This window comes from Podarcis pityusensis (genome assembly GCF_964106645.2).
Source record: "Podarcis pityusensis genome assembly, chromosome: 12".
NCBI lineage: Eukaryota > Metazoa > Chordata > Lepidosauria > Squamata > Lacertidae > Podarcis > Podarcis pityusensis.
Genome location: NC_138037.1, coordinates 54811919 through 54839836, shown reverse-complemented (window position 1 = coordinate 54839836; position 27918 = coordinate 54811919). Strand labels below are relative to the sequence as shown.

At 41.8% G+C, this 27918-nt stretch overlaps 1 protein-coding gene and 1 long non-coding RNA gene across 3 annotated transcripts in view; one reads left to right on the top strand and one right to left on the bottom strand.

The window, feature by feature from the left end:
* The window catches only part of POU6F2 (POU class 6 homeobox 2), a 291478-nt gene that overhangs the window by 139053 nt on the left and 124507 nt on the right, over window positions 1-27918 (bottom strand). For both annotated transcript variants that reach the window (XM_080975858.1, XM_080975859.1), the window contains exons 3-4: window positions 10435-10526; window positions 2165-2393 (exon numbers count right to left, since the gene is read on the bottom strand). In XM_080975858.1, the coding sequence (XP_080831984.1) occupies window positions 2165-2393; window positions 10435-10526 (321 nt within the window). The remainder of the gene's footprint in view (window positions 1-2164; window positions 2394-10434; window positions 10527-27918) is intronic.
* Window positions 115-27550, top strand: LOC308460057. Its single transcript, XR_013978433.1, has 5 exons — window positions 115-171; window positions 1249-1323; window positions 14766-14810; window positions 24857-24948; window positions 27361-27550. It is a non-coding gene; the product is annotated as an uncharacterized lncRNA (long non-coding RNA).

Sequence of the window (27918 nt, the reverse complement as noted above, 5' to 3'; positions counted from 1 at the left end):
TGGACGCTCGACGAAAGGGACGCTCAACAAAGTGCCGCTCTGTGCATGCGCATTGTGCGATTTAGCGCTTCTGCACATGCGGCAAACCCGGAAGTAACCCATTCTGGTCCTTCTGGGTTTGCTGCGGACGTTCGACGAAACGGACCCTAAACGGGGCGGACTCAAAACGAGGTACGACTATTAAAATCAGGTCATTTGACGTGGAATGACCCTAACAGCCCTCTTGTGTCTGCACCGGGGGGGGGGGAATACGACAAGGAACAGAGAGGCAACACTGTCAAGGAACTGCCATCGGAACAGGGAAAGGCGTTAGAGGGGCCGTTGGGATACAGGGATCCTCCGAAAGTCTTGCGAAGCAGTTCCTCTTCCTGCGGTGGGGAAAGCCACACCTCCAGTGGGGAAGAGAGAAAGGGGTCAGGGGATGCCCAGCACCGCTCCTGGTCAAGCCGGCCAGGAGGGAAGCACGCCTCTTCCGTTGCCCACCTTGCACAGAGGGGTAAAGCGCAAAGAAGGAAGGAGAAGGCTGGGGGTGACAAAGTTCTTATGTTGGGGACAAAACCGGAAAAAGCCACTCCCGGATTCTGCTAGCGATTGAGGCAGACATGAACTTTGGGGTTCCACACTGCAAATAGTTTTTGCACCAAATAAAACCTGTAAAAGACAGGTGGTTACTCGTGAGCAACCACCATTGCCATCTGACACAATACATTTCAACTGCAAGAGCGGAGGGAAAGAAATGTTCTGCACCTGGAATGGCCCTGACAGGGACGTGGAGAGCGGAGGATGGTCTCTGCTCCAGACTCCCGTGGTGTGGATGTAACCATGGAGGTCCAGCGTAAGCACTGTGGCCCATTCTGCCGCTTGAGGTGAAACGGGAAGTGCCGCCTTGCCCTGCCTGATTGGAGCAAGATTTTGCCAAAATCGGCACTGACACCGGTACTGCTTCTGCATTGACGTGGGAGGTAGCAGGGCAGGTGGGGCACCCAAGGAGCTGCTGCCACCTAAGGCAGCCGCCTCAGCCTGCCTATGAGCTGACTTGGTTCTTGCATATTAAGGTCACAAAAAACCCTCTTCGAGGTCAGGAATTTTCCACCCAAAACACATAAGGCACACCAACATAATTAGGAAGGCTAATACTCAGCTGGTCTTAACCAATAGGTCTGAACTAAACTTGAGCTATAACATGTGCTGTTAGAGTTTCAGTAGCCCAAAGGAATGGAAGTAATGAATTTCCTTTTTGAATTCCAGATACTGTTTTTGTATTTGCAAAAGTTTGGTGTGTCAACACCGACCAACGAAATGAATTTCCAATGTCTCTGTCAGGTATCTCAGTCAACTACTGTAAATCTGAATTCCTCTTAAAAAAATTACGACCTAAAACTGAAAAATTAATTTATTTTATGTCTAAAATTACAATATGTGCCAAAATAATTGAATATTTAAAAATTCATATGTTTGCATTTATATGCAAATTTATTTTAAATGAATTATAATCCAATTACACGGAAATTAGAAACATACTTCAAAACATGCAAAAAAACAAAAACTCTCAATTTTGAGGAGAACAGCTACAATTCAAATGTTGTTTCTAGCAAGTTTTCTATTTTTATTTCAAACTTTACAAATCCTTCTTTCTGATAATTTTTTGAATAAATGGTAATTTACAGTAGTGGATTTTATTCTGTCCCTAAAAAAAAAAGCTAGACTAAATTAATCCTTTTGTTCCACAGAGCTCAACCTGATGATGAGGTATACCATATATATAATTTATATAAATTATAAATATATAATTTATATTCCACCCTATATCCAGAGGTCTCAGGGCGGCTCACAGAACAAAACCAGAACACAAATCCACAAAATATATAATCAAATAAAAACAACACTACAACAAAATAAAAGCTACTCTGTACCCTATAATCAGTGGGGGACCAAATTAACACTGGGGAGACACTGAAATCAGACTTTCTAAACATCTCTTGTAACAAGCTCTTCCATTTAAGAACTTTAAACCAAATCTACTGAACTCAGTCTACATGCCTATTTTATAGTTTTGTTTTTCATCTTTCAATTGCCTTCTGTTGTTATGATTGTTCACTCGGTTTTATATACATTATAAAATGAAACAATGGAAAAAGGAAATGGAATTTCCAATGCGATTTACCTTGTAGATTTTGCAACGGCAAAGTCATGATGCCTCCTGCTGCAGCTGCGGCCACCAGCCCTTGGATGTTGGTGAGATTAGCGGTAGGCAAAGTCAAGACCAGTCCTTGCTGGCCCCCCAACTGACCCGCCATGTTGAAAGGAATAAGGATAGGTTGATTCAGTGCTGGCGTGCCTCCTGGCATCACCCCTGCGACAGCTGAGGCTAGCTGCTGCGCCGTCAGTAGTGGCTGAAAGGAGACGTAATTATCATATTTTAACATATTACAAAATAAAGGCATAACAGCACGGCTGCAGTGGTTTCACTAGAGCAGCCTCTCCCCAACCTGGTGCCCTCCAGATGTTGTTGGACAACTCCCATCAGCCTCAGCCAGCACAGCCAACCTTCAGGTATGACCGGAGTTGCATGTTGAGGTCCCCAAGACACCCCCCAGTAAAACACAATTGACACTTGATTTTGGTTTAAGGATTTTGGCCACAACTTTATTAAAATTACAAACAATGTGAGTGGTTGCTTAGGCATTGGTTGCGACTATCTGACCCCGCACGGGGACAGACTGACATTCGCACGCCCGCAAAGTCAGAAAGGGAAAACATTTTGGGGAGAGAGACGGGACTGGGTACCATGCCTCACCTCTCCCCAAATGCTCCCAGGGGCTCTTGCGTGGCCCTAGCCCCTTGACAGGTGTTCGGACAAAAGCATGGCAAACCCCTGGATTCCTTTAACGGAATTCCCTTGCAGCAGCAGCATTGGAGGGGCAGGCACAGCCAATCCATGCCCCTCCACCAACCAATCTCTAAACCAATGCCTAACCGCAACCTTACAAGTTGTGACAATTTGCTACGCAGTAGGCAAAAACCAAATGGCACCAGCCAAATGGACAAAATTCCTACCGGGCCCCTGCCCCAAAAGCAGACGACCCCATGACAGGCATAGTAAGGTCAATGCGAACAACCTGAAAATAGGGAGGGAGGGTGATCCAATGTGCGCAGCGAAAAGAGAAAGCTCAACGCTGCACGCAGGGTATTTAAAGGCTATGGCTGTCAATCACAAAATGGCAACATTCAAATCTCCCCAGCAACAGAAAGCACATGTTAATGGTGGCCAAAGCAACAGTAGGTGTCTTGCTAGCCCCCACCGCAACACGTGCTCTCCATGAAGGAGAACATGCTTTGTAGTCTAAAAGCTCTGGTGGACACCATGTTGTGCAAACTGACCCAGAGCCTGTGACTTACTTCTGATTTGTTTTAGATTTCTGACTACAATCACGGGGCGTGGGGCGTGTGTACTAGGCCAGCAGCATTTAGAAATGCTGGATTATTTAGATCAGGCACGTCCAACTCCCAAGAGACTGCAATCTACTCATCGTATAAAAAGACCGGCTGTGATCTACCCACTGTCATTGCCAAGAGTTGTAGAGTTTTTTTTAGGGGAGGGTTGGCCAAAGGCAATCACTAAACTTCAAACCTGGGACACCCAAGCGATTTACTGGTAGATCACGATCTACCTGTTGGACATGCCTGATTTAGATTAACTAGTTAAAAACACTTTTAATTGACTGAAAAGGTGTCCCAATCAGCCAGCAGTTGTAGATACAGATGATATGGATACAGATATAGATACAGACATTCTTCTTCACTGTGATTAAAAAATATAGCTGGCAAGTGCCTTCTCAAAAGAGGCATTTCCATTACGTTCCATTACGTTGGGAGGAATGCCTCTTCTAAGACGATGCCTCCTACAAGAAATTTATGTGCCGTCTAAAAACAAAGGAAAAAATGCTTCTGGCATCAGAAACATTGTTTTTACCCATATGCAAGTTTCGCTGATTAATCAACTAAAAGTAATATGAACAATCAATTTCAATTGATAAATTTGCAGCAAGTTTATATAATAAATTATGAAAGGAAAAAATCAGTGCCTGAGAGCTTTCTCAGGTAAAGCTTTCTAGAGAAGGTGTTGCTGCACTACAACTTTAATGCCCAAACAGGCTTCCAAGTAAATATTTTGTACTCCATGTGGTCATTGGCCAAATGGGAGCCCCTGGTGGTCTAGGTTTGCCCCACAGGCCAGAGAGGTTCCAAACCGCTGCTGAAAACACTTACTGTAGGTACCCAATAATATTTTAAAATGCAGTAGCTATTTGCCAAATTTGGTGATAATTAAAGCCTTTAAGATTTGTAAATCACTTTTCAAACAAAATGCTTCCCAAAGCCGTTTAGAAAAAGGTACACATCCAGCATACCAGTAAACCCAACATGACCTACCAACCAAAAATAAGTTTGTTGGCCTGGTTTTTTATACTAACATTCCTTCAATCATATTCTCAAGGTGGTTTTCAAAAGAACAAAGCAATTAAAATGTAAATACAGGGCTGTTCTTTGTGTTTGCTTTTTGCAGAGGTATTCTGCAACAGTAATAGTGGAATAATAGGGCATTAGTATGAGATACAATATCAAGGAGAGAAACTGCTGATATTAGGAATTTATGCACCTAATGAAGGGAAATCGGAATTTTACAAGAAGCTGCAGGAGACAATGCTGGACTATCTAGACTACAACAACATCATAATGATGGGAGATATGAATGGGGTCGTATCAACTAACATGGACAAGTCACAAAGTCAAAATGTTACAAAAGACGGCAGACTACCTAAAACCTTTTTTGAAATGATTGACAATATGGATTTGATTGACATTTGGAGGACAAAGAACCCACTAGGAAGAGAGGGAACATTCTTTTCTGAAGCCCAACTGACCTGGACAAGAATCGACCAAATATGGATTTCTAGAGGCCTGGCACCTAAGGTCAGAAAAGTGGAAATCTGCCCAAAGACCTGCTCCGACCATAATGCAGTAAAGATGGATATGACACTATTACCAACTGGATCCTTTAGATGGAAGATGAATGACAATTTGTTTAGAGATCAGGAAATTACCAAGAAGGCCCAAAAAGTTTTGAAGGACTATTTTGAGATAAACATGAATAATATGGTGGAAAAAAGAATAATCTGGGACGCAAGCAAAGCTGTAATGAGGGGATTCTTGATACAACAGAATGCAGTGAAGAAAAGAACACAAAATGAGAAAAAAGATAAGATCTTGGATAAAATAAAAGAATTAGAGAAGAAATTAAGAGTGAATCCGAAGTCACAGCCAACTCTGAGAGAAATTAAACTTTATCAAACACAATATTCTAAATTGATAAATCAGGAAATTGAATGGAAGGTTAAATTAATGAAACAAAAAACGTTTGAGTCGGCGAATAAATGTGGAAAACTGCTAGCTTGGCAGTTGAAGAGAAGACAAAGATTAAATACTGTTACAAACTTAGAGGTTGATGGAAAAAACATCCAGAATCCAGTGGACATTAGAAAGTGTTTCCAGAGATACTTCAAAAAACTATACACCCAAGGGCCGCAAGATGATGTTGAGATTAAACAATTTTTGGCAAAAAACGGACTATCTAAATTGTCACAAGAAAATAGGACAACCCTGAATTCTAAAATAACACGACAGGAGATCGAACAAGCTATCCAGAACATGCAACTTGGCAAATCTCCAGGACCAGATGGGCTGACCTCCAAGTACTATAAGACATTGAAAGACTATTTGATACAACCTTTGATGGAGGTCAGCAATGAAATTATGGAGGGGAGGAGGGCACCGGAGTCGTGGAAGGAAGCGTTTATCACATTAATACCAAAGTCGGAAGCTGAAAAGACACAACTTAAGAACTACCGTCCCATCTCTCTTTTAAATGTGGATTACAAAATATTTGCAGACATTTTGGCAAATAGATTTAAAAAAGTTTTAAATGAAGTAATTCATAAGGACCAGGCTGGCTTTCTCCCAGGAAGACATCTGTTTGCTAATACAAGGAACATTATTGACATTTTGGAACTTTTGCAAACAGACATAAATACAAAAGCAGTTTTAATTTTTATAGATGCGGAGAAGGCCTTTGACAATATCTCCTGGAAATTTATGATGGGAAATTTGAAAGAGATGGGAGTGGGACGGGGTTTTGAGAATGGGATTGAGGCGATATATTCAGAACAGAAAGCTAAACTGATAGTTAATAATGTGAAAATAAAAAAATCCTTCCAGTAGCACCTTTAAGACCAACTAAGTTAGTTCTTGGTATGAGCTTTCGTGTGCAAGCACACTTCTTCAGATACGTATCTGAAGAAGTGTGCTTGCACACGAAAGCTCATACCAAGAACTAACTTAGTTGGTCTTAAAGGTGCTACTGGAAGGATTTTTTTATTTTGACTATGGCAGACCAACACGGCTACCTATCTGTAGTTAATAATGTGGTTACAGAAGAGTTTAAAATTGAAAAAGGGACACGACAAGGTTGCCCTATCTCCCCTTTGTTATTTATTTCGGTTCTGGAAGTGCTATTGAACATGATTAGAAGGGATCGGTTGGTGGAAGGAATTCAGGTCGGTCAGAAACAATATAAATTAAAAGCTTTCGCAGATGACCTGGTTTTGACCTTGCAGAAGCCAGAGCCCAGTACGAAAAGAGTATTACAACTGATTAATGACTTTGGTCGGGTGGCTGGATTTAAATTAAATAAACAGAAAACTAAGGTTTTGGGGAAAAACTTGACTAATACAGAGTCAGAACGGTTTCAGAATGAGACGGAACTTAATGTGGTTAAAAAAGTAAAATACCTAGGGGTAAACATAACAGCAAAAAATCTAAGTCTATTTAAGGACAATTATGAAAAATGTTGGACAGAAATTAAGAGAGACTTAGATAGTTGGTCAAAATTGAAACTTTCTTTGTTAGGCCGAATTGCTGCTATCAAGATGAATGTATTGCCAAGGATGTTGTTCTTATTTCAAACACTTCAGGTTTTGGACAAAACGGAGTGCTTTCAGAAGTGGCAGAGAGACATTTCTAAGTTTGTCTGGCAGGGCAAAAAGCCCAGAATTAAGTTTAAGATATTAACCGATGCAAAACAAAGAGGGGGCTTTGCCCTGCCAGACTTAAAGTTGTATTATGAAGCCGCAGCGTTCTGCTGGCTAAAAGACTGGCTACTTCTTGAAGACACTGATGTGTTAGATTTGGAAGGGTTCAACAATACCTTTGGATGGCATGCATATTTATGGTATGACAAGGTTAAAGCAAATAAGGCCTTTAAGAACCATATTGTCAGAAAATCATTGTTTAATGTCTGGACAAAATATAAAGACTTGCTGGAAAATAAAACACCAAGGTGGCTTTCACCTTTGGAAGCCAAGGCCCGAAAAAGACCCAATATGGAGGCTAAATGGCCAAAATATTGGGAAATACTAGAAAAGGATGGAGACAATTGGAAATTGCAGAGTCTGGAGAAAATGAAAGACAAAGTGCGAGATTGGTTACATTACGCTCAGATTAAAGAAGTTTTTAAAAATGATAAGAAACTAGGGTTCCAGGTGGAGAAATCGAAATTAGAAACAGAATTGTTAGAACCAAAGATTAAGGTACTTTCAAGGATGTATAACTTGCTGTTGAAATGGAATACACAAGACGAAACGGTTAAATCGGCTATGATAAGGTGGGCACAGGACATTGGGCATAATATCATGTTTGAGGACTGGGAGAGGTTGTGGAGTAATGGATTGAAATTTACTGCATGTAACGCCCTGAAAGAAAATGTAATGAAAATGATTTATAGATGGTATATGACCCCAGTCAAACTTGCTAAAATTTACCACCTGTCTGATAATAAGTGTTGGAAATGCAAAGAGTGTGAGGGAACGTTCTTCCACCTCTGGTGGACTTGCCCTAAAGTGAAGGCGTTCTGGGAAATGATTTATAATGAACTGAAAAAGGTATTTAAATATACCTTCACTAAGAAACCAGAGGCTTTCCTTTTGGGTATTGTCGGCCAAGGGGTGGCAAAGAAGGACCAGACATTTTTTATGTATGCAACAACAGCAGCAAGGATACTTCTCGCAAAACATTGGAAAACTCAAGATCTACCCACACTGGAAGAATGGCAGATACAACTGATAGACTACATGGAACTGGCTGAAATGACCGGCAGAATCCGCGACCTGGGAGAAGAGAGGATTGAGGAGGACTGGAAGAAATTTAAGAACTATTTACAAAAGTATTGCAATTTGAGTGAATGTTAAATAAGATGCTAGATCAAAATAACTGAGCACCACTAAATTTAGAAGTTTTTAAGAAAATAAGTAAGACTGTGAAATTTAGCTTCTTCTGAGAATTATAAGATTAGGAAATATAGAAGGGATATAAGAATTTAAATAAGATGATAAATTGCTGACAAAATGTTTCAACGATGAAAATGGGAGCGGGAGATGTGAGGAAGTCCAAAGAAAATGTGAAAATATGTTAAGATCAATGTTACATTGTTTATCATGTTTATTTTTATTGTAAAATTTAATAAATTGCTTTAAAAAAAAATAAAAAAATAATAATAGGGCATTAGTAGAGGATTTGTACTGAACATCATTCCACTTTATTAGTTGCTTCCCCAGTATGAGCACATTATGCCCACTTAAGAGGGCCGCTCCTGCACTGCTGTGCAACAGAAGTGGCCCAGAAAATAAATTGGAACATCTGCGGCATAAACAGTTACAGGATTTCAGCAGGAAATTACAGGACTCGTATTTATTGGAAACAAAGAAGTATGTCCGCTCCTAAACATTTGCAGGTGCAAACAGTACTAAAAGTGAGATCATATATAACTGTCCCAATACAAATCATCACCAAAGCACAACAAAAAGGACATCTGGATGGACCGACTGTTGTTGCGTAGACAAAATATAACTAAATTTGTACCCCCCAAAAAAGCTCGGGAGGTCAATCTATAACCCACATGGAGTTGTTGCTCCACATATACTTTTATACTGTGAAGAGCCCTGAGATCTACAGATGAAGGCTGGCATACAAATTTAATAAATAAAAATAATATAGGTCTGATTTCTGGCAGTGAGGGCTGCTCTACAGGCTGCCCCTTCCCATGAGTAAGCAGATCTGTTCAGAGATCAGAGGAAGTGTGTTCCTCTTTGCTGCTCTCAGTCTCTCTTTAGGAAAAATATACTCTGCTCCTTTACACTCACAAACGCTGATTTGTTGATTTCCTCTAAATTCTTTCCAGTTTCACATCCATAGCATATACTAGACCAGGTCGGGTAATATGGACCCCACCTGTGCTCTGAGCTGCACCATCTAGAATATAAGTATTGGTTGCTCTTGAAAGGATGGCTCGATTAAACCCAATCATCGTACATTTCCTAAGAAACAAAGCCAAACAACTCTTTTGAGCTGGCATCCCCCAGTGGGCAGATCTGCAAAAGCTGCCGACTATAGTTCTGGGGGTGCTTCTCTGACTGGCTTTGGCCCTTCCAGGTCATAGACAGAGGTCTTGAGCACCACATGCAACTTGATGGTTTTTGTTAAAAAATAAATCAACAATGCCAAGCATTGAACGTGGGACCTTCTGCACGCACAGTTTGTGCTGTACCACTGAGCCTAGGACCCTCCCCAAATATGTAAAGCTTCATGAATCTGCATGTAATCTTTGTGCAGGGGTCATGCTAAAACTGCTGCATAGTTCAATTTTTAATACAAGTGCTGCCAAAGCAAACAAATTCTCAGCACCTTTGTCAGACTAAAGCTCGAAGGATTCTTAGGAGGAACTTGTGGCAGTTCAAATGGCACCAGCCAATTTAATTCTCCTGTGGAGATATGCTCAGAAACTGGGGGCCAGAATGTCTGCCAGCTCTTCCCTAGCAACCTGGCTCAGTCACTTTGTAAACAGAAACCCTTCAAATTTTTACTTAGCATTACAGCACAATCCACATAAATACTTGTTGGCTCCCAACTAGGATAAATGTAATTTGAAACAAAGTCTGTGCACAACACACACAACTGTCAAACCCAAACTGTTGAATCAAACTTACATTAAAAGTCAATTTAGCAGTTTCACATCAACTCAGGCTGTATTTAAAGCAGAAGACTGATGTGAGGCTCCAGTAACTTAAATTAAGGAGCAAAAATCCCTAGCCCAAATCTGAAATTTGGCTTGAAAACTGTACATAGATTTCTATCTTTTTTAAAAAATGAGATGAATAAACTCTCTCACACATGCACATACACACACATTTTAAAAATGTTAATTGCTAAACATACATTTCAAACGACAGCATTCAGCCAAATAATTCTACTTTATCCATTTAGCTGATTGTTAATATTTGCTTTCAGAAAAGCAAATTTTATTTCGAGTCAATGATAGAAACTGACCTGGGGCCCGACAGGGAACGCTGGATGGGATTGACTGGGTTGGTGCTGATCAGATGTGCTTGTATCAGACAGTGCTGTGTTTCCTCTGGCTCCTGGAATTCAAAGAAAAAGCTCTACCTTAATATCTAGCCTGGGGACTAGCACATTACATTTTGCTGTGATGTCACATAGCATCAAGCTGAAAATGATATGCTAAAGCGGTTTATCAATAACTCAAGCGCTCAAATCACTTATCAGCTGCATAAATTATGCTAACATTCATTCAGGCCAGCCTACTCACTCGGAGGGAGATACGGAAATCTGACAGCAGTGAAACTGAAGCCATCATCAACACAGCTAATGTGGACTGCATTATACATCCATTTACATAAAAAAAAAATCACACAAGCTCTCTGCAGGGGAAAGAGCCCTTTTTTTAATGCTAAAGTGAGCAACAGCTATCCTAATTTCATAGAGCAAGAATTAACTGGGCCAAAGTAAAGTGACTTCTACTGTTTATCTCTGTGAAAGAGTAAAATATCTGTAAAATATCACGGTGCAAACTAGTGAATCCAAGGCAATTGGACTTTGCACAGATGAAGAGCCAGGGTTTGGGACTAAGAGTCAGCCTAGGCTCTACAAATTTCACAGAACGAGAGACTAGAGGTAAAGGGTCTTTTTAAAATTGTTTTAATGCTCCTCCATGTAAATGCCCCAATAGGTGGACAATAGAGGAGCATAACAGATAGAGGGCTAGATTACACTTTCTTACTACATACAATGTACCATTCATTTGGGGAAGCGTTTCAATTAAGTTACTGTATTTTTCGCTCTATAAGACGCACCAGACCACAAGATGCACCTAGTTTTTGGAGGAGGAAAACAAGAAAAAAAATATTCTGAATCTCAGAAGCCAGAACAGAAAGAGGGATCGCTGCACAGTGAAAGCAGCAATCCCTCTTGCTGTTCTGGCTTCTGTGATAGTTGCGCAGCCTGCGTTCGCTCCATAAGACGCACACACATTTCCCCTTACTTTTTAGGAGGGAAAAGGTGAGTCTTATAGAGCAAAAAATACGGTACTTCGCTGGCAGCAGGATGCGTTGCCATGCCACCTCAACTGACTAGTATGTTCTGCACAGATTGCAGAATAGTTTTAAGCAGGGCCAGCCCGAAACATTGGGGCACCTGAGGCAAGCCACAAAATAGCACTGACACCCCCCCTTCCCTGCCACCAGAGAAGAAGGGGTGAGTAATGATCTACATCAGGGAAAATGGTGGGGGGACGGGACACACTGAATCAACCCAATGGAATCAAAGGTCTTGGGGGGGAGGGTCAGCTCCGAATCGTGGTGGGCAGGTGTACCATTGTAGAGGTGGCATTGACTTCAAGGAGTGCACAGCCACAGCCACGGGCACCCCAGCAGCAACAGCAGACGATGCATTCCTGGGAGGCCAGATCTGCCGCCTCATGGAAACTGGCACCCGAGGCAGTTGCCTCACCTTGCCTCCTGAGTGGGCCGGCCCTGCTTCTAAGAGACTTGGAACCAAATCCTCGCTCTGGAACAGACTGCCCCAGTTCTCTCCAAATGCTTTGGACTACAACTCCTATCATTCCCAGCCTGTATGCCTAAAAGGTAAAGGACCCCTGACAATTAAGTCCAGTCGTGAACGACTCTGGGGTTGTGGCGCTCATCTCGCTTTACAGGCCGAGGGAGCTGGCGTACAGCTTCCGGGTCACGTGGCCAGCATGACTAAGCCGCTTCTGGCGAAACCAGAGCAGTGCACAGAAACGCCGTTTACCTTCCCGCCGGGGCGGTATCTATTTACAGTGGTACCTCAGGTTAAGCATTTAATTCGTTCCGGAGGTCCGTACTTAACCTGAAACTGTTCTTAACTTGATGCACCACTTTAGCAAATGGGGCCTCCCACTGCTGCTGCACCACCGGAGCACAATTTCTGTTCTCATCCTGAAGCAAAGTTCTTAACCTGAAGCACTATTTCTGGGTCTGTAACCTGAAGCGTATGTAACCCGAAGTACCACTGTATCTACTTGCACTGAGTGCTTCCTAAGTGCTAGGTTGGCAGGAGCAGGGACCGAACAACGGGAGTTCACCCTGTCGCGGGGATTCGAACCGCCGACCTTCCAATTGGAACCTAGGGCTTGCCAATTGGAAGGTCGGCGGTTCGAATCCCCGCGACAGGGTGAACTCCCGTTGTTCAGCCTGTTGTACCTGGCCGTGGTGCTGATCAGCTGAGTACACCCCACCTCAACACCTAGGAGTGCTATTGCCAATCAATCTGACCAGAGCCATACTTCCTCTAGCAACTAAATTGGGGTAGGAATATGTACCCATCTGTCGATGCAGTTCAATATCCACTTAGAGATACATGCACAAAAGCCTGCTTCCAACTTCGTATGCCTCAATAAGAAGGCAGGGGTGTGTGCATTATTTCTGCAGGTGAATGGCTATTAGTAGCAAATAAAAATATAAAAATAAATCAGTGAAGCAGGAGCCTGCCTGTTTATTGTTTCTGGGGCAAGATGCTTGAATGCATATGGCAAAGAAGCGTCAGGAACGCAGGTGCCTGTGTATTCCAGCAACAATTTTTAGGATTTCTGCCAGACAGTTTGGTGTAGATTTTGTTTTCTGTGGTTTTACTGATGGCTATAGAAATGGAATTCTAACTCAACCTTAATAAGATCCTCTCATCCCACCCCACGTTTGTCCTATGAATAGCAAGTGCAAGGCAATTCAGAACTATTTTATTGCCACGCCATGGTCTGTGAAGGGAAAAAAAGGGATCTGATTCTGCCATACTTATAAATTTTAAAGAAGGTATTATCTGCTCATTTAAAACAAATTCTTCTATATATTCTCCAAGGGGACAGACTTATAAATAATGTAAATGTGAAAGAAATACATCACCACATTAAGGTACAAATAAAATAGACTGCTACATATTATTCAATTGACTTCTATCTCTATAGCAATGTGTCAATCTTAACAATATTTTATATGGGGATTAAGCAATAAATGCAGAGAATCATTAGGCAGAAACCTGGGAATCTTATTAATTTGTAATTTAAAAAACAAAACAAAAGGAAGTCAGAGAGGCACATTGGTTTGGGAATACTTACAAGTGTTGTATTGAAATTCTTACATTGATTTAGAACAGGTTAATAATAAAAGCATGTTGATGTTTCTATAAAATGAACAGTGCCAACATTGATATCACATTTAATGTTCTTCCTCTCTTTAAAAAAGAAGTTTTTAAATGTATATGAACTCCAGCAGTTGGCTATTACATTTTTTTAGGACATACAGTCATCAGAACATTAATTTTAAAATAAAACCAGTGCAATTGTACATTCCAGTTCAGGAGACGGGGAGCACACAGTCACCAAAGAACAAACAGATAAAGCCAAAGTTCCACCCAGGATTAAGGGCAATAGCTTAATAGAGGAAAAAGGCATAGTCTTATTGGTGTTTGCCACTTAGGGGGAAAAGTAACACAAAGTAGAAAAAGTAATACATGCAACATCTTTACATGGCTTGCGTATGTTGTGGCAATTTCAACAAATTCATATCCAAATTGCTCAGGTTATGTCTGTCAAAGTGCAAGCTGATGTGGTTCAGTGGCTAAGAAAATGAATTGCAAGTCATACAATTCCCTTTTTTGCTTCTGCCATGTTCTCAGTAGAGTCCTCTTCATACAATCTTTGCACATACACAGAATATATATGGGGGTGGGGGGAGACATGGAATCCCACCAGGAAGCCCCACCATATGTAAATTTGATTTGTGGGATCACCAGTCTCATATAACCAACATGCTTAAGTCTAATTAAGGCATGAAGGGGTTAAAGCCATAGAGTAAGCTGTCCTGCCAGGCTTACCTAGGTCACTCCCCCTCACCTTGGGAGAAAATAGGTAATCAAGCTTATGGTTGTACCTCAGTCTACCTAAAAAGCTCAGTGTGTAAAGAGGTCTTTAAGCAGAGGCTTTGGAGGTCTTTAAGCAGAGGCTTGACAACCATATGTCAGGAGTGCTCTGATGGTGTTTCCTGCTTGGCAGGGGGTTGGACTCGATGGCCCTTGTGGTCTCTTCCAACTCTATGATTCTATGATTCTATGATTCTAGGTCTGAGCTGGCTGCTCTAAGCTCAGACTACATGGCGCTTTCAAGTGTTCTTATACCAATAATTTAGAAACTTTCACCCCTGCAATGAAGCCAAGTTTTACTGCCTGTGTTTTCTGACTAATGTATGGAAAAGCTCATGAACTTGACCTTTGGAGATTTTGTAAGTAAACCATTTTTAACTTACCAAATGTGTGGTCTTTTTCTATGCTAGGGGAAGAGAAGACTACTTTGGAACTTGCAAGGGCATATTTTAAAGGTCTAATAGCCTATATTTCCACGCTTTACTTTGCTGCACATTTTATTATTTAAAATCTCTGCTGGGGTTCTCTCACTAACCAGTACTTGCCCCAAACCTGGATCTTGGTATCCAGGAATTCTCCTTTTATACCTGTTTGTTCATTGCCAACCAACACAATTGACAGTCAGAACTTCTTGTGTTTAAATACTGCATAGCCAAATTCTCTCCACATCATCTTAAACCTTCAAAAGAAGCCACGAGTAGTATTGGAGGTAGGTGTCACTCCTCACTGCTCATGTAATGACAATATTCTCCGCCTTGCTTCTCTGCTGCTTTCACCCTAAGGATCAGTTTGTACAACGAGAGGTTTTCAGTGAAATAATTGCAACAACCAGGTGAGCTTTGTTTTGTGAAAGAGACCCAAACTGACCCTTTTGGATTGTCTAATATAGAGTCATAGATTTGGGACAGACATTGAAGGCAATCTATCCACCTCAAGGCTCAGTGCAGGAACTACAGAGCAGGATTCGACTGCATCATCCCTCATGCATTGGTTCCAGCCCTGCAACAGAAAACATGTCTGCTCCTTCATCTGCATGAAGGTCCTTCAAATGTGATTCACAAACAAGTCAATTCACATATTAATTATCATCTGATGAGCTTGCCGTGTTCCTCTCCACTGATAGGTGCTATAGGCACATGTTTAAAAGGTCGCACCTCTGTCAGTTAAAATATGATGGAAGTTGCCAATTTCAAACTGGTGATCATCACATGAAATACAGTAAACACATAATTAGGCAAATCCTTCCTTGGTGAGAAAGAAAGAAAGAAAGAAAGAAAGAAAGAAAGAAAGAAAGAAAGCAAAAGGCTATTCAGATGTTAACTACCACATTCACATATAATCACTGAGAAAATTGATTCTTCAGGACTTATGCCCATGAAAGATGACAGCATTATTCTGATTATTTACATCAAATGGCCTTGGCAGCATTCCTGTTTTCTCCTGTAATGAAAGTAATGCTTGAGCTATAAAAAATTAGCCCACTATTCACTTCTCAAACATCTTCTTCCTCAATCTGTCTAAAAGTAATGGGCCAGTCCATACTAGTTCATGGCGCCCTTCAGATGTTATGCACTACTACAACTCCTACAATTGGCCATGCTGGCTCAGGCTGATTGGAACTGTAGTCCATGGCATCTGGAGGGCAGCACATTTTCCTTCCTCGCTTGATCACTGAGACATCAGGTGATGGCTTTCAAAAGTTATCGAGCCATCAGAGATCAAGCCCCGCATGCAGAGCCGTCATGTGACTTCTTCCTTTAAACCCAGGGTTCATTAGCTGTGAACCATCAAGTGTCAAACAGTGAAGCAATGCACATGGTTGTGTGCTTATACAAATAAATTACTGTCAGACCTTAACTATCTACAATATTAGTTCCAATAATTTACAAAGTGTGTCCATTTTCCAACAGTTCTAGTTTTCTGGTTATTATTACACCTTTTATGTAACCCAACCACTGGTTAATTTGTCTAACTCTGTGAGATCTAAACACCTCAATAACCCACACAGTCATGATTATTCCATTTATGAACCCTTGTAATTTTTGCTAACATTAATAGATTCATAATTAGAGATTTTATGCACATCTGATTTTTAAAAAAATAATAATCCAATGAAATAAAAACAGCAAAGGTCTTAATCCCAATCCTAACCTTGAAGTTTCTGATATTGTGGTCATTACATTTCTGAGCACAATTCAAAGTGTTGATGCTGACCTTTAAAGCCCGAAACGGCCTTGGTCCAGTATACCTGAAGGAGCGTCTCCACCCCCATCGTCCAGCCCAGACACTGAGGTCCAGCTCCAAGGGTCTTCTGGTGGTTCCCTCCCTGCGAGAAGTGAGGTTACAGGGAACCAGACAGAGGGCCTTCTCGGTAGTGGCACCCGCCCTGTGGAAGGCCCTCCCATTAGATGTCAAGGAAATAAACAACTATCCAAATTTTAGAAGACATCTGAAGGCAGCCCTGTTTAGGGAAGTTTTTAATGTTTGAAGTTTTATACTGTTTTTAGTGTTCTGTTGGGAGACGCCCAGAGTGTCTGGGGAAACGCAGCCAGAGGGACAGGGTATAATAATAATAATAATAATAATAATAATAAGTTTCCAATAATCATGTGCCACCTGGCATGCCCACCACATATGAAGTAAACAATGAGATGCACATAACCAACATTCGTGGCTCTGTGGAACGAACGACCCCAACTGAGATATATCTCACTCCAACTTTGTCTTCTTTCAGACAACAGGTAAAAACCCATCTTTTTCACCAAACTTTCAGTGAAAGATTAAAAGTCATTTTATGTGTTTTAATTATGCTATGTATGGAATTTATTAGAATTATGTTAATACTTTTGTTTGTTACATGTTATGTTTTTATATAATTTAATATAGGATCAATTTCAACGGGATTACTCTGAGCATGGCTTTGTTAACTGTCATTTTAAGTCTAGATCCAATTGTATATTTTTCTTAAATTTTAAAATATTTTTGTCCCATCCTTCCTTGATTCGCACCCAAGGCTGTTTATGCAACAAATAAGTTACCAATTATACAATGTGAATTCAATAACAATAACATTTCTATTATGTCATCGATGATCTATTCTGTCACATATGATCTAGTTGCAGGGGGTTGGACTAGATGATTCTGGGGTCCCTTTGAACTCCAAAATCCTACAATTTGATTATTCTAATAATAATAATAATAATAATAATCAAGGAAGCCAAACAAACAGAACCACCAGCAGCAAAAAAAAAAGCAGTAGGCTAAGATAATGCTCAACCAAACATCCTTTTAAAGACAATGTACCATAAATGAGAGGTTCTTGCCTCCATTTCCCATCTGTCTAATCTCTAAAATTAATCATATGTGATGACCAGATTTACACAGAAGAAGGCAATCCTGTTCAGATGTTCAAGGTGTTAATGCCAAAACCAGCACTCTGAACTGTTCTCAGAAACAGCTATGATAAAATCTCAACAAGCAATTTGGGGGGAGGATTCAGAACAAGATTCTTGAATATATTCAAGAGCTTTAAAAATGAACTTATTTTTAAAGCATGTGCTTTGGATACTTTTTGTACCTCACAATTATAACCAGAGACACAGCTGCTACGAAGGCAGAATTAATAATATGTGGGACCCGGCATACATTCTGCTTTTCACAGAGGTATTTTAGCATGAAATTTTGCATAACCTTAAATGGCTGCACTTCCCGTTGCACAATATTCAAGAGGACTCTGGTTTGAACCTCAGCATCTGATTTGTCCAGCTCTTTTTCCAAGCCAGTTTAGCAATGCCTGGGAAACAGCATACAATTTCATGTGTATGAATGAGGCTTTACACAGCCTCAATATGAGATTATTCATGCTGGCTTTCCAGGATCAAAGAGGGATATATCCTCCCGACACCCATATCTCTTTCACTCATGCACTTGTACTTCACTTAGCCTCATAGGCCCTCCTCCTAAGCTACCCACTGTATAGGAATTGCACCAGAAACAGGTTTTGCTTGAAAACCAGAAGAATGGCCAGAAGAAGAATTGTGAGTTAAGAACCAAGAAAATGCAGCAAAGCAAGAATTTCAAACTGGCTGGGAGCTCCATTGCATCCAGCAGTCCTGGTGAAAATTTATTCTCTGCCATTTATTACTGTCTGTGAGAGCATAGGTGAAAACACCCAAGAATGAAAACCACAGCCACAAAACATTCAGATAAGGCCATGATTCTTTGTTTACTTGCAGTGCTCTCTATATGAGCCAAACGGGAGAAGGAAAACTCTGATCCTAAAACTCTGCTGCCTATCTTTGGGAGAAGAAAAGGCTAAGTAAACCCTACACAAATCTAGAGTCTAAAACGGTTGGCTGGTGCTTTGTATACCTCCTTCCAGCAATTCCTGCAGACAAGCTAGTGCCAAGTGTATTGCTCTGCTTTCCCTTTAACAACATCAGTGAGGCTGAGAAGGGGGTCTTGTCCTCTGGGTACCCCCAGAGGTGCACTCCATTGTCTCTCAACAGATGCCAGCAATGAAAACTACAATAATAGTGACTATTATTTGGTACTTAAAAAGGTAAAGGACGCCTGACAGTTAAGTCCAGTTGTGAATGACTCTGGGGTTGCGGCGCTCATCTTGCTTTACTGGCCGAGGGAGCCGGCATTTGTCCACAGACAGTTTTTCCAGGTCACGTGGCCAGCATGACTAAGCTGCTTCTGGCAAAACCAGAGCAGCACACGGAAACGCCATTTATCGATACCTATTTATCTACTTGCACTTTGACATGCTTTTGAACTGCTAGGTTGGCAGAAGCAGGGACCAAGTAACGGGAACTCAACCCGTCATGGGGATTCGAACTGCCGACCTTCTGATCGGCAAGCCCTAGGCTCAGTGGTTTACACCACAGCGCCACCCACGTCCCCCATTTGCTACTTAAACATCAACAGTTGAATTTTGTTGCTGTCCACTCTTCCTGAGCAAAGAAACCCCTCTACAGCTGCTTGATCAAGTCATAGCCACCACTACGGGCTGCTTTGACTTATTCTGGCTGCTTATATATGAAACTGCTTGGAGTGGTCATTCAGAGTTTTGGATCAAGTTGGCATCAATAGGCTAATGACACTCAGCTGTATTTCTCCCTAACACCTGAATGTTAGGGAGAATGGAGAAGCCAACCAGTGCTTGGATGCAGCAGCGAGATGGACGAGAAAGAACAAGCTGAGTTGAATCCTAGCAAGAGAGGGGCACTGTGGGTAAATGGCTGCCATGTATGAGAACTTCTGGATGGGGTTGCCAGACCCCTAAAGGAGAACGTTCTCTATCTGAGAGGGTTCTGGATCCAAGGTAGCCTCAGCAACTAGAAGTACCTTTCACCTGCTGGTACATCAGCTGCGACCATTCCTGGACCAGGAAAACTTGGCCATAGTAATTCATGAATTGGCTACACACACACACACACACACACACACCTAGCATGCCAGTGCAATGTGCATCACAGCACAGCTCCACTCCATCTCTCTTCTATTTAGAGGCTGATGCAAGCCTTACATCCATACATCCATACTGAGCACAGGGGAAACGAAGGGGAGCTATTCTCGGGACGATCCTGTATGCTAGACATTATCAAATTAAAATGTCCCTGAATGCATAAAGCATTCAACAAACTAGATTCAATCTTTACTGGTTGGAAACTAAACAGGACCCTCTACTTTTATCATTTAGGCCAATCCCAGCTTCCTGGCAATTTGAACTATGTGATACACATTTTTGTCACATTCACACTTAACACTTTTAGGTGTTCAGCAACCCCTTTTGCTCATTACTTTTTCATTCTCTCATTTCTACGCAGAAGTCTATTATTTACATTTCCAATCCCACATCTTGATTTATACAGTTTTGCAAAATAAGAATGCATGTTCATATTGGAGCATCTTGTATTTTTACACTCTAAATGAGAGCTGAGAAGCAAGGTCACTACATGAAATGGGAAGAGATATCATGGTAAAATCATGTTCCTTATTTAAAATAAGCTGACGCCCCTTCCCCCTGCCTCTCCCCGCCACCCCCACCGCCCTGAACGGTGCACAAAGATCCCTCCGTTAATGGTGCATGCATCTTTTATGAACTGGACCCTGCCCATTGTGGGTTGTAGTTTCTTTGCTACTGAATGCATTAGCACACATATAATCATATTAAGGTCACAAAGACTCTATCAATTTTCCACGAATTCATACAATATTTCTTTTGCTGTTAGCACTGCTGAATATAGTGGTGATAAAGGTTGCCTATTAGAAGATGGACAGTTGAACACATTATTATTTTATGTTGGACAGCTGATCCCTAACTAAACAGGGCAGAAGACGCTCTAAATTAAACTTCCTTTCTTTCCATTCCTGCATCCTTACTAAATGCCAAAGGGGGAGCATGTTAAAAGAACATCTATTATTTGGAGCAACTGCTACTATTTGCCTTTAAAAAAATATCACCAGCCATCAATTTCTCGTGAGGTTCTTCACTTAATTTATATATGTTTTCATCTGATTATAAAGTAGAAAGGATTTTATCTTTAAGCAGAGTTGTAATCCATGCTGTAATCCTTGCAGGGTTTACTAATCCCAAATGTTGACCAGGTTCATCTCCCAAGATTAGCTTCTCTTACTTAATAATAATAATACACCTAGTAGATCTAAACTACTGATCTGCCATTTAGCCTCATCAATCACAAAACATTGGAATCGGTCTTTCATAACTCTTTACCTAGAACCATAAGTTTCAGAAATTTGCAAAAGGCAAGGAATGCTGAGATTCTTTCTAGCCTCCCTAATTGGTTTCCAAATAGGGTTGCCACCTTTGTTCTGACAAAATATGGGACAGGATGGCTGGCGCTGGGGGCAACCCCCACCCCCCGCCGCTGAAATGACATCAAAGCAATCCATTAAAACCTATTGCAGCCTAACCGGATGGCCCCTCTGGAATTTGTCGCACCCACACATGAATTTGTAAATTTGTGCTTTGCTACCCAGTGCTTAAATGGACGACCTTTCACATACCCTTGCACACATGCACAGAACTGTACAGTGATACATGCAGGCCAGGGCAAAAATTAAAGAGGGGGGCGTATTCTGATGTGGGGATGAACTATGTTCCACATATTAAATTTATGAAGGAGAGAAAATAATATTAGAGGGCAGTGGAAAGGGCAAGCCTTGTGGGGAGATACTTCTCCCCCACCCTCCTCTCTCAAATATCATGTGGGGCTTCTGGGCTACACTGACACAAAACCGCTTGTTTCTAGGGACTCAGAACTTGTAGTTCTCTGAGGAACAGGGCCCAGCACTCCCAGGCTGCAGCTCTGCAGATGGCCGCCTTCACCCAGCCAAAGCTTTAGGGAACTGGAAGCAACAACCTGAAAACCTTGCCCTGGTTTGCTCCTCTTTAGGGGTGGGATGAGGAGAGGGAGCAAGGAGAAAAATGGAAAGGAAGGAAGTGAGAGGTGGAGAGAGAGAGAGAGAGAGAGAGAGAGAGAGAACAGCAGAATACAAACTACGGTACATCCCGTATTGAATCTGGCAAACAGGCATCAGCACTGAGAACCCTGATCTTAGAGCAGGGGTAGGCAAACTAATGCTTTTGAATTCTAGTGCTGGAAGAGACTCTTGAGAGTCCCATGGACTGCAAGAAGATCAAACCTATCCATTCTGAAGGAGATCAGCCCTGAGTGCTCACTGGAAGGACAGATCCTGAAGCTGAGGCTCCAATACTTTGGCCACCTCGTGAGAAGAGAAGACTCCCTGGAAAAGACCCTGATGTTGGGAAAGATGGAGGGCACAAGGAGAAGGGGACAACAGAGGACGAGATGGTTGGACAGTGTTCTCGAAGCTACCAGCATGAGTTTGACCAAACTGCAGGAGGCAGTGGAAAACAGGAGTGCCTGGCATGCTCTGGTCCATGGGGTCACGAAGAGGCGGACATGACTAAACAACAACAACAACAACAACAAGGCAACCTAAGGCCCAGGGGCTGGATCCAGTCCAATCGCCTTCTCAATCCGGCCTGCGGAGGGTCCTGGAATCAGTGTGTTTTTACATGAGTAAAATGTGTGCTTTTATTTAAAACGCATCTCTGGGTTATTTGTGGGGCATAGGAACTCGTTCTTTTTTTTCTTACCAAAATATAGTCTGGCCCCCACAAGGTATGAGGAACAGTGGACTGCCCCCCTGCTGAAAAAGTTTGCCGACCCCTGTCTTAGAGCAATGAAGCAGGATTGTGTTTCCCCTCCTCAAAATTATGACCATTCCTTTAGCAAACTGCAACCTTTTACTCAAGTGGCTGGGAAGGTGCTATACATATATATATATATATATATATATATATATATATTATATTCAACCAACCGCTAGAACACAGAACTTAATTAAGCTTGGGTTCTCTGGACTATTTGCATTTATTTACAAATATTTGCATTTATTTACACATACTGTACTTGTGAATCTCCCTTGCAAACAAATTACATTGCTCCCACACCAGTTCTTTAGGGTGGCAGCTAGCCCCCAAGTTGCTTTAAACTCAGCTCCTTGTGACTTTCTCAATCTCGCTCTCAGTCTGTGATGCATTGTTCTTTTCACACACAGAGAGACACCCCCACCTCACCCTGCCCCCACCCCTTGCTAGAGGGCTGAAATCTGGATGAGTCATCTTTTTTGACCATCACCTGGCCTTCTGGAGCCATATTAGCTCCCATGGAGACCCAGCAACTGAATTTTAAAGGTCATATTTTTGTCAAATCCAGGTACTGCCTCAGGTCAACCCACACGAGGGCAACCCACCCTGATAATCCCAGAAGTCTGATAGAAAACCCACAACAAGCCCTTTTGGAATTAGAAGGTAGAGTGGGCTTGCTTAAATCAACAGATAAAATAAACAAAGTACTCATGGGTAAAAACTCAAGTCCATGCTTGAAATGGCACTGGCGGCGACAGTGGGGGAGCTTATTCATAAGGAATCCATTCTGCTAAGACCCAAATCATTATCAGTTCAGCTACTTCAGATTTTGGATCTGAAGCCCCAAAGCTGTTCACAGGAAGCATGAATCAAGACACTAGCTTAGAAGCCAATGAGCAAGCATAAAACAAACCAAAATACAGTGGTGCCTCGCAAGACGAAATTAATTCATTCCGCGAGTTTTTTCGCCTAGCGAATTTTTCGTCTTGCGAAGCACGGTGTCGGAAAAGTTTTGGAAAAGCTTCAAAAATCACCAAAGTCTTTAAAAACCTCAAAAAAGGCTACCACACCGCGTTCTATGAGTTGCTCCTCGAAGTCAAGTCGCAACTGTATTAACGGTGTTAAGAAAAAGGAAACAAACTTGCAAGACGTTTTCATCTTGCGAAGCAAGCCCATAGGGAAATTCGTCTTGCGAAGCAGCTCAAAAACCGCAAAACCCTTTCGTCTAGCGAGTTTTTCGTCTTGCGAGGCATTCGTCTTGCGGGGCACCACTGTATTTAATTGGTAGAAGGGTTAGGAGTGCAGAAGAGGGGCTCTACCCTGGGAAAAAATTAGCATCTTTTCATTACTGAGTTGTGTTTTCACCAGATTGTGTTAAACTGTGAGAGCAGACAGGAGATAGTGCTTTATGAAACTCTCTCTCTTGGTACTTAGTCCACTATTCTGGTCTTGCTTCCAGCAGCGTTTTTGACAATTTCCTACTCTGCTCTGTGGTTTTTATGCAGCCCTACGGGGCGGCTGAATCAAGAGTCTCATTACAGGTTGTTCAGCTGCTCAGACTTTGCTGAGACTCTTAAAAGAGTAGCCCCACAGAGAGGCATACAGTAGGAGCCAAGCAGTGAGCTAAGGGGATGACAGCAGTTTTGGTCTGTAGACATAAGGCCAGGCTTTAAGATCAGATGAAATTACAAGCGAAAAAGAAAGAATAAAAATAGAAAACCCTGCTACAAATGAACATGCATATAGCATGCATTGTGAAATGTTTGTGTTTGCAAAAATTCTGATACACCCAGCCCCCCTCGGCAAGACCTCAACAGCATGATACCTATAGCAAAGATCTCATGAAATGTCTCAGCAGGGCAAGCCATTATTTCAAATGAGAGCATTGGCTTCTATCTGTAGCAACTCATGGTATATTTGTGGCTGAAGATTGTGTGTGTTTTTGACGGAAATTAACCTGTGATTCTGTTTGCAATACAAAACCCACCAAAGGAAATGGCTGTGACAGAGCTTGACAAAGGATTCCCATATCATGTCAATTTAGCTATACTGATGCAGTTCCTAGGGAAATAGTTCACATGCCTGGTTTGAGAATATGAAAAGCAACACGCACCCCCATACAACACGTCTATTCTAAACTCAAGAAGACAAAATGTACTGAATGAAGAAAATTAATGCTAATTTGTGTTTAAATATTGGGGAAACTGGAATTAATAAATTGAGGAACAGAAGTATTAGATCTTAAGGCAGCATAAAGAACAGAAAATGTAATAAAATATATTGTCTGATCTACAGGAAAATCAAGAAGATGTAGGAATTTTTAACATATCGGCCCATGAAAATACTTACCTTGAAATAAGTATGAGTTCAATAGGACTTAATCCCAAGTAAGTGTGAACTGGATTACAGCCTCAGATTGATTCAGTCTGATTGCTTTTATAATGCATAAAACTTGGTGACATGCTGAAAGATCATCTCCAAACATCTTCTTTATGGCAAAACCTTTCCATAATAACATGCTGTGCGGATAGCATGTATGCAAAACAATTCAGGTCACCTACTGAGTCAAAAGTGACTGACAACTGACACCTGAAAATGGCCAGGCTGTTCAATACCTACCAATCTTTCAGAGGCAAAATTAGGCGCACTTGTTCTCCCCTGTTCTCACACCAAATCATGTGGCTTCCGTTTACCTTTCCCCTTCTCTGCCTACACTCAGTTGCTATGAACAGCCTGTCTGCTCCTGCAGCCTTTCAAAGCAGGCTGCGCTAGTAGGATATTGGTCATAACAGTTTCCTATTTATTAAAATAATTTTGGGTACGGAACCCTTAATCTTATGATGGATTTATTTCTTGCATTTATAGTGCACCTTTTCCTCCAAGGAGCTCACAGTTCCATACATGGTTCTCCCCCTGACCTTTCTTAATCCCCACAACAAGGAGGGTAGGTAAGGCTAAGAAGCAAGTCACTGGCCCAAGGTGAACTTCATGGCCAAGTGGATATTAGGAGGGAAGAAGTAAATGTCATTTTCTGGCTGTGTGTCACATGGAACATATCCCACTCTCAGGGGTGAACTGCAAGTTAGGAATCACTGGTGGCCTGGGGGGGGGGTTGGGGGGGGAGTGCCTTTGACAAGGGCGCATTCTGAGCATAGAAATGGGTAGGTAAAGGTAAAGGGACCCCTGACCATTAGGTCCAGTTGTGGCCGACTCTGGGGTTGCGGCGCTCATCTCGCTTTATTGGCCGAGCGTACAGCTTCCGGGTCATGTGGCCAGCATGACTAAGCCGCTTCTGGCGAACCAGAGCAGCGCACGGAAACACCATTTACCTTCCCGCCAGAGCGGTACCTATTTATCTACTTGCACTACTTGCTTTCAAACTGCTAGGTTGGCAGGAGCAGGGACCGAGCAATGGGAGCTCACCCCGTCGCGGGGATTCGAACCGCCGACCTTCTGATCGGCAAGTCCTAGGCTCTGTGGTTTAACCCACGAGAGGAGTCATTGAACCCTTTCCCCACTCAAGTCCCCACACCCCACAATCAGAAGCTTCTTTTGCTTTTTGGAGGGCTTCAAATGCAGGCAAAGATTTGCTGAAGAGCCAGGGCCGTCTTAAGCATATCCGGCGCCGTGTTGCAAAGATCCTTCCGGTGCCCCACCCCCCCGTTTCCCAGAGTTGTCGACCTTCTCCCAAGGCTCTGCGGGGATCGCTCTCCTCCCACGGGGGCTTGGGAAGGAAGCTGCACGCCTGCCAGCCATATGACTTGGCACAGCTGGTGGGCATGCAGGAGTGAAAGGGGAGGTCACGCAGCTCCCCCACCCGCTGGGGGTGCCCCTGAGAGGCCGGCACCCTGGCCCAATGCACCAGTAAACCCAATGGGAAAGACGGCTCTGTTAAGAACATAAGAAGGGCCTGTTGGCTCAGGGCAGTGGTTCATCGAGTCCAGAATCCTGTTCTCACAGTGGCCAAGCAGAAGGCCTTAAGCAGGACTCTTCCCTGCCATAGTTTACATCAAATGGCATTCAGAAGTCTACTGGCCCCATCAATGGCGGCAGCACATTGGGTTTGTGGCCACGGTGGCCTGCGTCAGCCTAATCCTCTTTCAAAGCCTTTCAAACTTGTGGGAATGAATTCCATAGCAAACTACGCACTGTGAGCAGAAGCACTTCTTTTTGTCTGTCCTGTTATGGCACCCACTCTGCACAATAGTTTGCTTGGGAAAAATCCATTTGAACGGCATCGTTATATATTACAGGCCAGGTGTTTAAGACCTTTCTTTATCTGCCAAGCATACCCCTCCCCTCCGCTTCCCTGCTTTTACAGTGGAATTATAATTTTCTTTGTTGTTTTTCTACTGCTGTACTTAGTTAGGTTATTTTGAATTAATATTCAATACCAGTTGGGGTTAATAGAATTAATTCTTACTGACATGCTGCCTGTTGCCTTGAAGTCAAGGAAAAGGATCTAAGAAAAAAGTGAATAAATAACTGTGAAGAATCCTACATTTTAAATATTGGGTTTTAAAAGAAATTTTAAGCTATGACACTTGCAATTAATTCTCTTAGACAGCAATCTTAGACACAAATACTAGGTCTTGAGGCCAACTGAACACAGTAGAACTTACTTTTGAGTAAACAGGTATAAGATTGTGCTGTAATTATAGTAATGCAGTAACTGCAAAGCTTAATTTATAAACAAGTGTGTAGTTGTCTATATATTGTTAGTATATTAAACGAGTACCCCTTTTGCTCATATATAAACTCATTTTTAAACATTGATATTTTTTGACGTTGCTCTGAAGAGCATCTGTGGAATACTATGGCAACTCCCCAAATAGCAACAATGGATGAACACCAGCTTGAGAAATTCATGTCTATATTATTTATGAAGCTACAATTCTCCTGTAAATAACCCAGTTGTTAAAATGATATGTATCTATGTAATTGAGTCTTCTGTATACAAATAAATAAGGCTTTATTGCAATGTCAGAAGTTAACAGACCAGTCAATAAAATCAATAACTCACTTTTTCTTGCTTATATATCTACCTTTTCTCCACCTTTCTTGTGTCCTCTGTTTGTTCTCATTACATATTAACACTCAAAGGATATATTGTGCTTATGTTACTGTTTATTAAATGGCAATGAGCAAAAGAAGGCTTAGGAATCACAACCTCAGCAATTTAATAGACAGCCTATTTGTTGTGTGATTTCATGTATACCTACTGGAGATATACAAGGAGGAGAGAAAATGTCTCTCTTGATATATCAGAGTGCATGATACTTTTTAATATGAATGACTAGATGAAGGTTTAAATAAATTAGGTTCATGTTGATACACTTAGCTAAAAGTGCTTCAGG